The following is a 16095-nucleotide window of genomic DNA, read 5'->3' as shown; positions in this document are numbered from 1 at the left end:
CTTGTCCCGAGAGCTTTCAGGCTTGAAGGGTGAGTTTTACAAGTGTGGGAAACAGGGTTCCTGACTTCGGGTGCTAGCTCTGTGGGAAACAGGGTTCCTGACTTGTTGTGTGACTTAGCGAAGTCGCTTCCTCTTTCTGGGCCTCCTCTTTCCCATCTGGAAAATGGACCATAATCAATTAATGTAAGAGTGTGTGAGAGAGTGAGACCACTGCCTCTACAGGATGGAATCAGTGTATATAGGCTGTACAAATGGTGATCCCCTTTTACTTGTACTGCCTTTAGTTAGATAGCTGGTACTATGTTCTGCTTTTGAAAAAGTTGGCTATTGCTCCTTTAATAAAGACTGGTTAAAAAACAGAAGAGGAAAACAATGAGTACCGTAATTTAGAGAATATACCCCGCATCCAAATATAACCCGCACCCAAATATAACCCACATTTTTTTCTATTTCAGTAAAAAAAAATCTTGTATACCCCGCGCACGAGTATAACCCGCGGGGTATACAAGACTTTTCTGTGCCAGGGGTATATTTGCTGGGGGTATATTTGCTAATTTACGGTGGGGGAATTAGCCAGCCACTCACTGCCCCGGTTCCTGCGCAGTCGCCACCCTACAGCCCCTGGGCGAGGGAGCGCTTATCCCCCTGGTTCCTCCGCAGCTGTAGAAAGGGGCGGAGGAACAGGAACCACCATCCTTCTGGCGGGGGATTGCTCACCCCCCGTTCCTGTGTAGTTGCAGGAAATACCATCTTCTGGGCAGGGGAGTGCTCATCCTCCCCTCCCTCCGTTCATGCGCAGCCGCAGGAACCACCAGCCTCCGGTGAGTAAAAAAAACCCTATATATCCTGCACCCGAATATACCCCGCGGGTGTGTGTGTGTGTGTGTGCGGGGTTTGTAAAAACGAATATAACCCATGGGTTATATTCGCTAAATTACGGTAGTCCTGCAGCACGTAGAGACTAACAAAATATATAGTATCACGAGCTTTCCTGGGTAAAGCCCACTTTAGATCAGAGGAGGAAACGTTCATGATCAACTTTTTGAATTCCTGCCTCTGCTTTTCTGTGGATATTTGATATGTTGGGATTCAGGAAACTTTGCCCAGCTCCACTGATAATCGTTTCTGTCGAGTCCCACAACAAATTGCAGTGAGTTATTCTAATATTTAGAGAAATGCCTTTTCTATTAGCTAACAGCTTTAACCATTTGATGCTGCATTGTTTCATGCAAGGTCTCATTGGCCTTGTCATGACCAGGAAAAGGGGGTTGCGTTTAGGTCAGACTTCACTAATGAGCTAGCAAGGCCTGCCCTGAATTTCAGGAGATTGAAGCTAATATTTCATTTTAGCAGGCCAAGTTAACTTAAGGGGGTTAGCCTGTGTCTCTTCACAAGAGGGCAGATTATCCCTCTTGTACCTTTATTTGAAGGATCTGTCAGTGGCCACCATCAGAGACAGGTGACTGAGCTAGCTGAGCCACTGGTCTGACCCAATATGGCCATCCTTATGTTCCTATGCATATTTGTCTTGGTTTTTTAAAAATAATTCTTTAACAAGTTAATTCCCTGTTGAAATATTTCCAGCATCTCTCATGGGTGCTCAGAGCTCCCCCTTGTGGCCAGTTTGACCCATGAAGGTTTTTAAATGATTCATTTGGTGCCTGTGAGAAGGCTGGTTTTATTTTTTTACAGTTGTAACCAAGCTGTCAATTCAGAATCTGATGTTGGGTTGGTGTTTACATTAGAAATCCTCAGAGGTGGCTCTTTATCTTTTATTTATTTTTTTAATGTCTAAAAGGGTAACTAATTTATAAAATCTCCATGGTCCTGAACAGAATTGAAAGAAGTGTACTTTTTCAAGCTTTAAATGCCATCTTGAAGTAAGATGGATTGGTAGAGATGGTTTGGAATTGGACTCCCAGAGCCAAACAACCCTGAAACTCTGATCCAGCCTCAAAATGTGTGTGAGGAGATGTGCAAATGTATATACTCCTCCTCCTCTCTGTTTGCCCCCGAGACACGTAATAGTTACATCTAAAAGCCACTTAGATGGCATGTCACTGTTAGCTCTCCTACTACATCAGGACATGGGGTCTGCCTCTGCCCCTCAGGCCTGCCTCACACCAAGGAAGGAGTGGTCTTTTCTGTCCTCTCTCCAGTCCCATCCTTTCTCCAGAACACATCTCCCACTGACCCCGTTTTATGTGTCCTGTCTCCACAGCTTCACATTCACAGCCATCTGGAAAGGCCCATGGATGGCGAAACGTACCGTGGTCCACACTTCCACGCTGTCCCCTCCCAGCTACTATGACGCCGTGCATGATGGCCGTGGGCCAGCCACCCCAGACTACCCCTTCCACAGCATCCAGGACATGTGCTACCACCAGATGAGCCATGGCCAGGAGGCCCCTGCATTCAAGAGGCGCGGGGGTGTGGTGGACCACCGAGATATCATCATGGCGCATCAAGCCCACAAGGTCCACAGCACACCCCAGGCGCAGCGCAAGGAGTGGGAGTAAGTACGCAGCCAGTTCCATGTTGTAGGGCTGTCTGTTCTGTCAGCCAGGCTACAGGACTTAGACCAGTCTCTGGGTGCCAGGCTGTTGTCCACAAGAAGACCATGTCCTGGGAAAATCACGGCTTGCTTCTTGCTCTTCTGTCTTCCCACCCCTGGAGGCCTCCCTCTGTAAGCTCTCGCTCCTCTGGCTACTTCAAGGCTCTCTAGAAAAATTATACTTGTAGGAATTCCCGCAAGGGGCCTTACTATAGACCACTGATCCAGCATGCCAGAGAGAGGGACTTACCAATTTAGGGGAGCCATCAACCTGATGGAGTGCAACAGGGAGACGGGGATAAATGGGCCACTGGTCTAAGGAGTGGTAAGGGGGAGAACAGCAAAATAAAGACAATGGATTTCAAGAGGGCTCACTTTAGCAAACCCCAGGGAAGTGCGTGTAAGAGAGTTGAAGAGAGTTCGCAGTTTTTCAAAGCGACATTATTAAGGGAACAAGAGCAAACCATTTCACTGTGTAGGAAAGAGAGGATGTGTGGCAAGAGACCACCGGGCTTCACTGGAGACCTTGAATGATCTAAAAATAAAAAGGAGTCCCACATAAAGTAGAAACTAGATCAAATTACAAAGGATGAATATAAACAACACGAGTATGTAAGGCCAAATTAGAAAAGCCAAAGCGCAAAATGAGCTCAAACTAGAGACATAAAGGGCAACAAGAAAATATTCTACAAATATGTTAGAAGCAAGAGGAAGGCTAAGGACAGGGTAGGCCCACTGCTCAGTGAAGAGGGAAAAACAATGAGGCTACGTCTACTCTGCAATGCTATTTTGGGATACTGGAGTATCCCAAAATAGCTATCCCATGTCTTAACAGCAAGCCCCTATTTCAGGCTTGCTATTCCGACGTCCCTGTAAACCTCATTCTACGAGGAGCAAGGGACATTTCAGAATAGCGGGTTATTTCGAAATTTATGAAATAAGCTATTTTGAAATAAGATTGAAATAAGATACGCAATTTGTATAACTTAAACTGTGTATCTTATTTCAAAGTACAGTGCAGTGTAGATGTAGCCTTAACAGAAAATATGGAAATGACAGAGGTGCTTAATTGCTTCTTTGTTTCAGTTTTTACCAGGAAGGTTGGTGGAAACTGGAAACCTAACAGAGAATGGGGCAGGTTCAGAAGCTAAAATAGGAAAAGAACAAGTTAAAAATTACTTAGATAAGTTAATTGTCTTCAAGTCACCAGGACCTGATGAATTGCATCCTAGAATACTAAAAGAGCAGACTGAGGAGATATCTCCGTCATTAGCTATTATCTTTGAAACGTCAAGGAAGATGGCAGAGATTCCAGAAGACTGGAAAAGACCAAAGACAGTGCCCAACTATAAAACGGGCAATAAGGATAACACAGAGCATTACAGACCAGTTAGCTTAATTTCTGTACCAGGAAAGGTAATGGAGCAAATAATTAAGGAATCAGTTTGTAAACATGCAGAAGACAAAAAGGTGTTAGGTAACAGCCAGCATGGATTTGTAAAGAACAAATCACATCAAACCAACCCGATAGCTTTTTGACAGGTTAACCAGTCTTGTGGAGAAGGGGGAAGATGTAGATATGGTGTATCTAAAATTTAGTAAGGCTTTTGATACAGTCTTGCATGGCCTTCTCAGTAACAAGCTAGGGAAATACAACCTAGGTGGAGCTATTATGAGGTGGGTACCAGGGTCACCAACCGGGTGCGGAGGGAGGAAAGGGGACGGCTGCTCCAGGGCCCCGCATTTTAAAAACACCTGAGGCTCCAGGTCATTGCAGCATAGCACCGGACCCCCGTGTGTCACAGTCCGGGTGACGCTGAAGGCTGGATGGGGATGCTAACCCCCAGCCTCACCCATTCCACCTGAACCCTTGGAACCAAGCTCCCCCCTTTGTGTAGGGCCCGGCGAAATCTGTTGCCAGCCCTGGCAGGTATATAACTGGTTGGATAACCATTCCCAGATATAAGTTTCAGAGGGGTAGCCATGTTAGTCTGAATCTGCAAGAACAACGAGAAGTCCTGTGGCACCTTATAGACTAACAGATTTATTGGAGCATAAGCTTTCGTGGGCAAAGACCCACTTCGTCAGATGCATGTAGTGGAAACTCCAGAGGCAGGTATAAATATACAGGCATAAGAAAAGAGTTCCAGTCAAGAGTAAGGCTAGAGATAATGAGGTCAATTCAGCCAGGGAGGATGAGGCCCACTTCTAGCAGCTGATGCAGAGGTGTGAACACCCAGAGAGGAGAAACTGCTTTTGTAGTTAGCTAGCCATTCACAGTCTTTGTTTAATTTAAGGGATGTAAATTAGACATACCGAAATTGCTAATGAAGCGGGGATTTAAATATCCTGCGCTTCATTAGAATAAAAATGGCCGGCGCTTTTTGCCGATGCGGCACAAGGAAAGCCTTTTCTGACCGATCCTGTAAACCTCGTAGCACGAGGCATAAGGGATCGGTCAGAAAAGGCTTTCCTTGTCGACCGATCCCTGTCTAGACTGCCGCTTTTTGCCAGCAAAGTGCCTCGTCGGCAAAAAGCGACGGCCATTTTTATTCTAATGAAGCATGGGATATTTAAATCCCCGCTTCATTAACAACTTCAGTATGTCTAATTTACATCCCTCTGGTGACAGAGGGATGTAGTCTAGACATACCCTTGATGTTCACACCTGCACATCAGCTGCTAGAAGTGGGCCTCATCCTCCCTGACTGAATTGACCTCGTTATATCTAGCCTTACTCTTGATTGGAACTCTTTTCTTATGCCTGTATATTTATACCTGCCTCTGGAATTTCTACTACATGCATCTGATGAAGTGGGTCTTTGCCCATGAAAGCTTATGCTCCAATAAATCTGTTAGTCTGTAAGGTGTCACAGGACTTCTCGTTATTCCCAGCATGTAGTTATCAATGGTTCAGAGTCATGCTGGAAGAGCATAACAAGTGGGGTTCCACAGGCATCTGTTTTGGGACTGGTTCTGTTCAGTATCTTCATCAATGACTTAGATAAAGCCATAGAGAGAACAATTAAGTGCTTTGGAGGATAGGTATTGGATTATAATTCAAATGATCTGGATAAACTGGAGAAATGGTCTGAGATAAATAGGATCAAATTCAATAAGGACAAATGCAAAGTGCTCCACTTAGGAAGGAACAGTTAGTTGCACACATACAAAATGGGAAATGACTACCTAGTAAGGAGTACAACGCAAAGGGATCTAAGGGTTATAGTGGGCCAAAAGCTAAATGTGAGTCAATAGTGTGACACTGTTGCCAAAAAAAACCCCATGATTCTGGTATGTATTACCGGGAGTGTGGTGAGCAAGATATGAGGAGACATTCTTCCGCTCTACTCTGCGCTGATCAGGCCTCAACTGGAAAACTGTGTCCACTTCTGGGTGCCACATTTCAGGAATGATATACACAATTTGCAGAAAGTCCAGAGAAGAGCAACAAAAATTATGAAGGGTCTAGAAAACATGAGCTATGAGGGAAGACTGAAAGAATTGGGTTTATTTAGTTTGGAAAAGAGAAGACCGAGGGAGGACATAACAGCTTTCGAGTATCTGAAAGGGTGTTACAAGGAGCGAGAAAAATTATTTTCCTAAACCTCTGAAGATAGGACAAGAAGCAATGGGCTTAAACTGCAGCAAGGGAGGTTCAGGTTGGAGATTAGGAAAAACTTCCTGGTTGAGCGCTGGAATAAATTGCTTAGAGGAGTTGTGAAAAATCCATCTCTGGAGATTTTTAAGAGCAGGTTGGACAGATGCCTGTCAGGGGTGGCCTAGATCAGGGTTACTCAACACATGGCCCACGGGCCGCATGCAGCCCATGGCCCATTTGTTTGCGGCCCGTGGTGCAGTTTGGGTTCACGCGGGGCTCAACACACGGCCCATGGGTAGGATCCTTTGAACATGGCCTCCACTGGGAACATGCTCTTCAATGGCGAGGCAGCTCCCAGGCTGGGTGAGCATTGAAAGATGCAAGCGGACAGGCTGACTGGAACAGGCGGGTACGGAGTGTTGGCGTTTCTAGCCCCGAGGGAGGAGGTGCCAGGAGCACCAGGGCATTATATGAAAGAAGGTATTTGCATATATATTTGCATATATATTTGCATGTATATGCAACCACACTTAAGTTGTGGTCCCCTCGGCATGTGCTGTGAGTATCATTGTGGCCCCTGGGGCTTCCAAAGTTGAGCATCCCTGATCTAGATGGTGCTTGGTCCTGCTGTGAGGGCAGGGGACTGGACTTGATGACCTCTCCAAATTCCTTCCAGTTCTATGATTCTTTGATTCTTTTCCTGTGTTCTGAGGGGGTATTGCAGTGGTTCTCAGCCCGTGCTCCCTTGCCCCTTTGGGGTTACAGACTTTGTCTAAGATTTCCAATGGGGCCTGCACATTCATTTGAAATTTTTAGGGGGTTACAAATGAAAAAAATCTTGGGAACCACTGGCCTCAGGCTACTGTGTGATCTCATGTGATAGGGAAGGAGAAGACACCCAGTTAGCGGGCCCCATGGGCTGATCCAATGCAGTAGGAATGGAGGGGTGGGGATACTGGACTAGATAAGAACATCAGAATGGCCAGACCAAAGGCCCATCCAGCCCAGTGTCCTGTCTGCCCACAGTGGCCAATGCCAGGGGCCCCAGAGGGAGGGAACAGAACAGGGAATCATCAAGTGGTCCCTTGCCTGTCACCCATTTCCAGCCTCTGACAACAGAGGCCAGGGACACCCCTGTCCAGCCTGGCTAATAGCACTTGATGGACCTAACCTCCATGAATTTATCTAGTTCTTTTAAAAACTCTGTTAAAGTCCTGGCCTTCACAACATGCTCTGCCAAAGAATTCTTCTCCCCAATGCAACATGAGACCACTGCTTCTCATTCTGTCCTCTGCCACCACTGAGAACAGCTTCTCTCCATCCTCTATGGCACCCCCCTTCAGGGAGTTGCAGGCTGCAATCAAATCCCCCCTCACTCTGCTCTTCTGCAGGTTAAATAAGTCCAGTTCCCTCAGCCTCTCCCCGTAAGTCATGTGCCCCGGCCCCCTCATCTTTTCTGTCACCCTACACTGGACTCTCTCCAGTTTGTTCACATTCTTTCAGGGGGAGAGGGGACTGGTCACAATACTCCAGATGTGGCCTCACTAGTCCCGAATAGAGGGGAATAATTACTTGGCTTGATTTGCTGGCAATGCTCCTACTAATGCGCCCCAATATGGTGTTAGCCTTCTTGGCAACAAGGACACACTGCTGACTCATGTCCAGCTTCTCGTCCACTCAATCCCCAGGTCCTTTTCTGCAGAACTGCTGCTTAGCCAGTGGGTCCCCAGCCTGGAACAGTGCTTGGAATTCTCCCACTCCAAGTGCAGGACTCTGCCCTTGTCCTTGTTGACCCTCAGATTTCTGTTGGCCCAATTTTCCAATTTGTCTAGGTGACTCTGGACCCTATCTCCACCCTCCAGCATAGCTACCTCTCCCCCCAGTTTAATGTTTTCTGCGGGTGCAGTCCATCCCATCATCCAGATAATTAATGACGCTATTGAACAAAACCAGCCTAAGGACCACCCCCTGGAGCACTCCACCTAACACTGGCTGCCAACCAGACATCAAGCCGTTGATCAATACCCATTGAGCCCAATGATGTAGCCCGCTTTCGATCCACCTTATAGTCCATTCCTTCAGTTCATGCTTCTTTCACTTGCTGGCAAGAATAAAAGGTCCCACTGGGCCAGGCCAGTCCATCAGGGATGGGGAGACACTGGGCTAGATGGTTCCATTGGTCTGATCCGGAGTTACAAATCCTCTTGTATGTTCACATCCTTTCCCTTTGATAAACTTAAAAAGCAACAAATAGTCTAACAGCACCTTAGAGACTAACAATACATGTGGATGGCATCATGAGCTTTCGTGGGCACAACCCACTTCTTCAGATGAATGGAGTATTAAAAATCCAGATCCAAGAATAGATAGGAGAAGGGGGAGGGGAGGAAGGAAGGGGAAAAAATAGTGAATTAGAGTGTTCAAGTTAGAAGAAGCTGATAAGAACAATTTGCACCTTCTCTAAGTGCCCATTGTTTAGTTGGTTAAGTCATTAGGCTGAGGAAGGTAGTGTGCTAGCCAGCCAATGTCTTTAGTCATACTTGTAAATGAACTTAAGTTCCAGCCCTTCCTTTTCATGTCATTTAGCACCATGCTTTGGTGCTATCCCTAGGCCCTGTGTCAGCTGACATCTGGTGGCTGCTCAGCCCCCCCCCCCCCCCAATTGTGAATTCATCCATTTCAGAGGAACTCTCCATTTGCGCTTAGGGCCGTTAAACCTGTTAACTGGTTAAACCATACCACTTAACTGGTTAACTGTTTTAACCTACATCCCACCCTGCCACAGCCGCTGCCCACTTCCTGGCCCACTGACCCTTCTGTGGAATTAACAGTTAAGGGCCAATAAACCAATTAACCAGTAAGCGTACTGGTAAGCCTCATTCATACTGATATGCTTAACAGTTAACAGTTAACATCTCTATTTGCATTAATGGTTAAGACTGATTTGAGGTACCAGGCCCCTATCTTTTTCCTCCCTCTTGGTCGCTCAGGTTCACTTCTCTTGCTTTCCAACCTGTTTTTTTCCTTTGTGGTTTTAAGAAATCCCAGCTTGCTGCCTTGGAGGAGCTGCTCTATGCGCCAGAGGATCATGGTTTACTAGCGGCTGGGGGAGTCCCCCGGCGAGAGGGGCTGGGGTGAAGGGCATACCCTGATGCCAGGGACTATCAGGGAGAGTGAAAAACAGATGCTGCAGAAAGAGGAGGGAGCTGGAGCTGAGCTGAGCTGCCTGCACTGTGCTACACTCCATCTCACAGTGAAACAGGTGTAGGCTTGTGCAGTGTGAGAGGGGACCCCGAGTGATGCTGTGGATCCAGAGTATGGTGCTCCCCTTTGCCTTCGGTCGCTCTCTGGTAGGAATGGTGTCCCTGGCTCAATGTGCACTCCAGCTTTGGAAGAGCATTGGGCTGCTAGAGGCACCCATGTTCAAATTAGCTGTCCCAACAAAGCATGTGGCCATTAAGGATCCTGGGGCACTTTTTGCAGGAGACCCTGTGTTACCGTGAGATGATTGGCCTAATTCCAAGCCAGATCATTCAGTTTGGCCTTCCTCAAATCTCCTTACAGTTTCAGTTGGATACAGAATTCTCCTTCACTTCCTGTCCTAAGGCAGCCTTGTTCTGGGCTGTTAAGTGCAGTCCTACCCCAGAGGTGGCTACATTTCAGCAGGTGGGGGAGTAGTTTCTAAGTGCAGAGCTTGTACTCCTTGGTTGGAAAGCACAGGGGGAGCTGTTTAGATGAATGACTCTCTAGCTCCGAGTCTTCAATGTGCCTGTCACGTGGTTGGGAGTTGCGGCCGCCTCGTCTGCCCCTGTCCCAACTATCTGCCCTTTGGTGTTTCCATTGCTGTTTATTTCTTGCTCAGGCATGATCCCCCCTCAAGCCCACCAGGTGGCGCTGTTGGACTCCCAAAGGCTGCCCCAACTGGAAAGTGACCCCAGTGGTTGAGAATGAAGGGGAGGCAAATAAACTGCCCCATTTCAGTCACTTCCAAGGCAAATCATGCTCCTCCGTGGCTCCTCATGGCCTCTGGTGCTGGGGTGTGGGACTCCCGCATTCCAGCCGTGGCTATAGGATCGAGAGTGAAGTCATCGTTAGCTGGGGGGGCTGGAAGTCACGATTCCTGGGTGCTCTCCCTCCGTTTGATGGCATAGTGGTGGGCAAATAGCTACAGGAGGTGACAGCATTTCGACTCTACTTGTCAGCTTTTACCACTGCCTTGCTGAGTAAGCCTGGGCAGGTCGCTGCTCTGTGCCTCAGTTTCCCCTCCATACAACGGGGATGATAGCAGCCTCCTGAGGCCTGCTCAGTTTGTTTAGTGCATTGAGGTCCTTTGGAAGAACATGCAAAATCGTGTTGCAGCTTTGACACAGAGCAGGGAAGCTCAGGACTGGTGGGTTTGACTGAGCTCTGCTTTGAATTTAGAGATCATTGGGCCCTGAATTTCTGGGACAGTGGGACTCCCTGGGAACCACAACTGGGAAAATGGCCTCCTGCCATCCCCACTGAGAGCCCAGCCTTCACTCTGAGCCCTGAGGCAAGCCCCAGTCCTGCCCTGTGCTGCCAGAAACCCTGGCAATGCTTCATACAACTCAGGAGTTATTCTGTCTTTTCTGTTTAATGTCCCTGTATTGCCGCAGAGAGGTGCCCCTTGTTATATGCAGCTGCATGAGTCACAGGAGGGTTATACTTTCCCCATCCTCACCTCTCCCAAAAGCAAGGGCTTAGCCACCTACCTCCTATGTCATGCAGGACTCTTCCGAGGAGGCACGGTTGTGCCCCCGGGGTTCCCTGCATCTGTTGGCCAAGAGGCCAGTGGCCAAGGAACAAGTGTGTGTGTGTGTGTGGGGGGGGGGTTCTGTGTATGGGTTTCCCTAGTGGATGGCAATGTGTGGGCAGGGAACCATGTGTCCTCCTCCTGCACCGCCTTGTAGCAGCAGAATCCGCAGTGTGCCCTCCAAAGCCTCCGCCCAGGCACGGGGAGCAGCTCACTTGCTCCTGCTCAGCTTTAATTATAGCAACACATTGGTCATTCAAAGAGGGAGATTTATTACTGTCACAGGGGCCTGATGAATAGACCTCCCGCCTCTCGTTTCCTAACGCTCCTTCTCTCTCCGGCCTTCTGCTTGTCTCCCCCTCACTGTTGTTCCATCTGTGTGAGCAGAATGTAATGAGAGCTGCGGGTTGGACTGTAAAGGGAAGCTCCCTCAGCTCAGCATTTATCGCCCACAGGTGCCCCCAGATAGGGCACTCCTTGCCAGCTTGCCCTGGGGTGATAAAGCTCTAATCCTTCTAAAAGCAGCCCCTCCCTCAGACCTGCCGGTTCCCTCCAGCAAGGCCAGCTAGCCTGCACTCATTCCAGCTGCCTGAGCTGAAACCCTGCAGGTCCTCTTCTGAGCAGCACATCCCACCTTCCCTGCACAACCAGCAGTAGCCAGGCCAAGGCACCAGGTGTTCTTGTCATTAGTCATTTGTATGAGGGCCTAGGAGTCCGTCATGGACCAAGACCTCATTGTGCTGGGTGCTGCATCTATTGGGTGTATTACGGTAGTGCTTGGGCAAGAGCCCCACTGGGCCAGGCCCTGTACAAATGAAGAACAGATAGACACATGATTGTGCAAGGTGCCAGGTGAGAGAGATTCAGGCCCATGGCATGGCACTGGTGCCACTCACCCGAATGGGAGCGATGGCAACATACACAGTTTGCCTGGGAACCCTGGAAAGGAGCTTTGTTTAAGCTAGCGAGGGAGAAGAGAAACAAAGTGGTAAATAACCCAGTTCCTGCAATCCAGCTTCCTCTCCCTCTGCGGCCCCTCCCCAGCCGGCTAGTTCTGGCATAGCTAAGAAATGCTGTAGGATGCATCCCATATCCATTTGCTTGCTCCCCAGTCTATTTCATTTGGGGCCTTCTCAAAGTGGAGGAGGAAGGGGGCTAAACTGTCCCTTATGCCCTCCCTTCCTCTAGGGTGGCCCTGCTGTGAATCACAAAGTGGCTCCCCATCCCACATTCAGGGGGTACCAGGTGCTCTCGCATGCAAAGATCTCTAGTTGGGCCAAGTTATTTGCATTCACCAGCTGGGGGAGAAATACCCCCAAAGAGCCTAGACTCTGTGATTCTGAGCCCAGCTTTGCAGATGGTCTTTTCTGAATCCCAGATACTCATTCTGCCTAGTGCCTCTGTGGCTAGAGTTGGTTCCTGATTACCAGATAGGGTGGGGACTGCGAGATGGGCACAGGACCGAACGAGCAAGAGTCCTAATTCCCACTCCCATGCTCTGGCCATTAGATTTTCACTGGCCTTATTCTCTCCAAGATCTAAGAATTGAGCCTAGGGGACCTTACTCCCACTACCCTAGTCCAGCGGTTCCCAACAGGGGGGCTGACAATATTTTATTTGCATATTTGCATATTCATTATTTGCATAGTAAATATTGCAAATAAAATGTTGCAGGTCCGCCAAAAGTTTGTGAATGGGTTTGCCAATCCACTGTATAAAAAAGATTGGGAACTACTGTCCTAGTCTAACCACTAGACCTCGCTAATAATAATACCTTCCTGGGAGCTAGGGCTTTTCATCAGTGGCCTCAAAACAGCCCCATTTTCCAGATGAGGAAACTGAAGCACAGAGCAGCAACGTGACTTGCCTGAGGTTACCCAGCACAAGTCACAGAGCCGGGAACTGAACCCAGCCCAAGCCAGTGCTCTCTCCACTAGGCCACACTGCCTCATAGTCTCCTCCCAGAGTGGGGAACAGGGGTAGGCTAGACCATGCCCCTCTCCCTGTTGTGGATACTCCCAGGGGGCAGTTCTCCAAGAAAGCAGGTGGCCAAAGTGCAGCCTGACTTCCATGCTTGCCATCAGCTGGCTCTGCAGACAGGCAGACTCCAGAAGGAGACAAGGTCTCTCTGGAATCTGCTAGCCCTGAGCCCCAGCCAGGATGAGTCTGGAACTGTATCAGCGCCGGTAATAAGCAAAAACAAAACCTCCACTGGGCCTGCTACCCAGGGCTGGGCGGGGGGCTTTCCCTTGAGCCTCACTGTTGGAAGGGTGCAGTCGGCTGTGAGGCTGCTGCACCTTGCTGTTTCTACAGCCCTGGCTTGCTGTCCCTGGGGTGCCCATTCTCTTTCCTCTCAGGCACTTAACTGAAATGGGCCTTTTGCTCTGGAGCGCCTATTGTGGCCTGCTGCCGCCTGCTTCCCAGAGCGTGAAGGGGTTAATGGATTTCCCAGCAGGTCGCTCTGCTGCTGCTGGAGGAATGAAGCACTTAACAGACTCCTGGTCTCAGCACTTTCAAATTTCAGGGCGTTGGGAGGCAGCTGATCTGGGGGAGGGGGAAGGCAACGCTGGCAGCAGGCCCTTGGCTGAGGTGGGGGGAGCCGCCACAGAGGGGAAAATGAAGCAGAGGCTGTGCAGTTGCTCAGGTCCTGAAATAAAGCCTGGGGAAGAGCCACCTGGTTCTGGTCACCTGCTGCAGAGGAAGGGAGAACAGGGCCTTTGGATGCCTAGAGGCACTCAGGCAGTTAGACAGCCACAGCCGGTCGCAGCTAGCTAGCGTGGGGGGCTCTGAGGAAGGGGCTGTTTAACTGCAGTATAGATGTTTCAACTAGGGTGGGAGCCCAAGTTCTGGGAATATCCCCTCTGTTCCAGGATCTCAGAACCTGGATTGTAATCTGAGCCCAAATGACTGCACTGCAATTAACCAGCTCCGTAGCCTGAGCCCAGCCAGCCCGAACTGGCTAGCATGGGCCAGCGCTGGGTTTTTCATGGCCTTGTACACATTCCCTCAGAGGAACAGAGGCACTGACATCATTCCAAAATGAAGTGTGCGTCTACACAGAAAGCTGTTATTTCGAAACAATGGTGAGCTGGAAGACTTCTGATTCCGACTCCTGTAACCCTCATTTCAGGAGGAGTAAGGGAAGTTGGAGCAAGAGTGCTCTTCCTCCGACTTCCAGCTGTGTAGACAGAGCCAAAAGCTGACTTAAGCTACGCAATTGACATAGCTGAAATTATGTAGCTTAATTTGACTTTAGCCCTGCTGTGGAGACATACCCAGAGAAAGCACACATCAGGGGATACAGTAAGGAGCAAGGCAGCCTTGGCTCATGTGCCTCTAATATCTAATCCAGGTTAGTGGGAGAATTAGGAGAGAGCTTTCACAGTGTCCATCAGATTACATGAACAAACACACACATGCATTATCTTGATCTGGCCAGTATATGAGCACCCCTGTCTTCTGGATGGACTCAGGGCTGCTCAGATATGTGTCATAGACCCTGTATTGCTGACAGCTCATAGAGGTTATCCTTTTTAGCTCATGGCCTGTTCTTTAGGAGAGAAGGATCTGGATTCTACCCCTGAGAGCCAACTATGAATGTCCTGTGTATGCATGTACCCCCCTTTTCGCGGTTTCCTGTTTATTTCCTGGGAGGAGGGAGAGGTCAGGTTTTTGCTTTTCTCCAAAGCAGTTTGGCCATAGTGGCACCATGCAACTGCAAGAGGAAAAGACATGCTGTGGGACAGGAAGTGACTACTGACTAATCGATACAGTGACTTCCTGCTTGGAAGGAAGGTTGGAGGAAATGGATTTAATCAGAAATGTGCCACGACTTGTGACATGGACCAGAAGAGGAAAGCAGGTGAAGGTGGCATGAGAGAAGGCACCAACCTAGTGCCATGGGCCGTGTGCAGGGACAAAACCCTCTAGCCTGAGAAATGTTCCAACTGGACTCTATAGGCGCCTAAGTGAGATGTGATGGACCCTAAGTGCAGGCCTCAGCTTCATCAGACCTGCCTCCTATGCCCTCCCCGCCACTGTCTCACACCCCGTGGCGGCAGTCGGGTTGGATGTCATCGTGGAGAAGAGCCCCCAGCGTGGTGGTGTAAATAATCGACAAGACAAGCATGTCAGATCCCTCTCGTCACTCTGCGGCACAGTCTCTCCTCTCTCCCACTGTCATCTCTTGCTTGGCCAGAGTGACATGTCCGAGGTTTGGTACAGAGAGGAAAAGGGAGACCTGAAAATGCCACTTGTCTGGATTTGCCTCTGGAAGTTCTTCTCTTTCGCTTCCTCCTCGTCTTTCTCTCCTTCTTCCTTTCCTGCCTTGGGATTTCCATGCCTCTAATCCCACCGTCCACCCAACTGAGGCCTCCAGCAGGGACCAAAGGGTCTGGATTGTAAGGATTCATACACAGGGTGAACTGCCTGACACTGTGGCTAAGATGACAGTGGACAGCAGACCTCTCTACCCAAACAGATTACAGAATTGCAAGCAGTGCTGTCTAGTGGCCTGGGGGCTCTATTCCCAGTTCTTTCATTAACTCATTCTGGTCTTCAAAGAAGGCATTTCTCCTCTTGTGTCTTACCCCACTCACCCTCTCAAAACACTGGAAATTCGTCACTCTTCACATCACTGGCTGTCATGCACTACTGTCCTGTGGACTCAGAAGTCCTCTGCTGCATGTCCTAGGCCTGTTACTGCAAAAAGAGAGATTCTCCTCTGGCTCAGATGGCAGGGGTCTGTGGTGTTAGGCCAGAAAATATGAACCCCCCTGCAGCTGTGAGCTTTTGAGAGGCCCGTGTGCACCATAGTGACACTTGTGGCATTTAGCTCATGCTGCTGTTGTCCTGGAGTGAGCAGAAATGTGTTGTGGGTTGGCCTCACCCACCACAAAATGCCTCTCGTTAACCAGGGTTAGTCTTTAGCCCAGGGTGATGTGAGAAGGGTGCCAAGGGCTGCTTTTGAGGACCCACAGTTTGGCCTGCAGGACACAATAGGACCCTAATGTTCCGGGGCTGCAGGCTTAATTTTCAGGGACACTGAGCGCCCCCAACGCTCACTGAAACCAATGGGAGCTGTGGAAACTCAACACCTCTGAAGATCAGGCCTGGAGGGGGGTACAAGGAAGAAGCAACTGTACAGGGTGAAGGGGCGGGTGACTC

General features: G+C 49.2%; 1 protein-coding gene across 5 annotated transcripts in view; it reads left to right on the top strand.

Annotated features, from left to right (window-relative positions):
* CACNA1A (calcium voltage-gated channel subunit alpha1 A) overlaps positions 1–16095 on the top strand; it is a 259911-nt gene that overhangs the window by 40957 nt on the left and 202859 nt on the right. For all 5 annotated transcript variants that reach the window (XR_012896663.1, XM_075902448.1, XM_075902447.1 and 2 more), the window contains exons 3-4: positions 735–821; positions 2222–2515. Coding sequence is in view for 4 of the 5 variants with exons in the window: in XM_075902448.1 (XP_075758563.1) it covers positions 735–821; positions 2222–2515 (381 nt within the window). In the remaining variant the exon portion in view is untranslated. The remainder of the gene's footprint in view (positions 1–734; positions 822–2221; positions 2516–16095) is intronic.

Source organism: Pelodiscus sinensis, chromosome 19, assembly GCF_049634645.1.
Source record: "Pelodiscus sinensis isolate JC-2024 chromosome 19, ASM4963464v1, whole genome shotgun sequence".
Classification (NCBI taxonomy): Eukaryota; Metazoa; Chordata; order Testudines; family Trionychidae; genus Pelodiscus; species Pelodiscus sinensis.
Note: the sequence above shows the minus strand (reverse complement) of the source record. Positions and strands in the feature narration are given on the sequence as shown.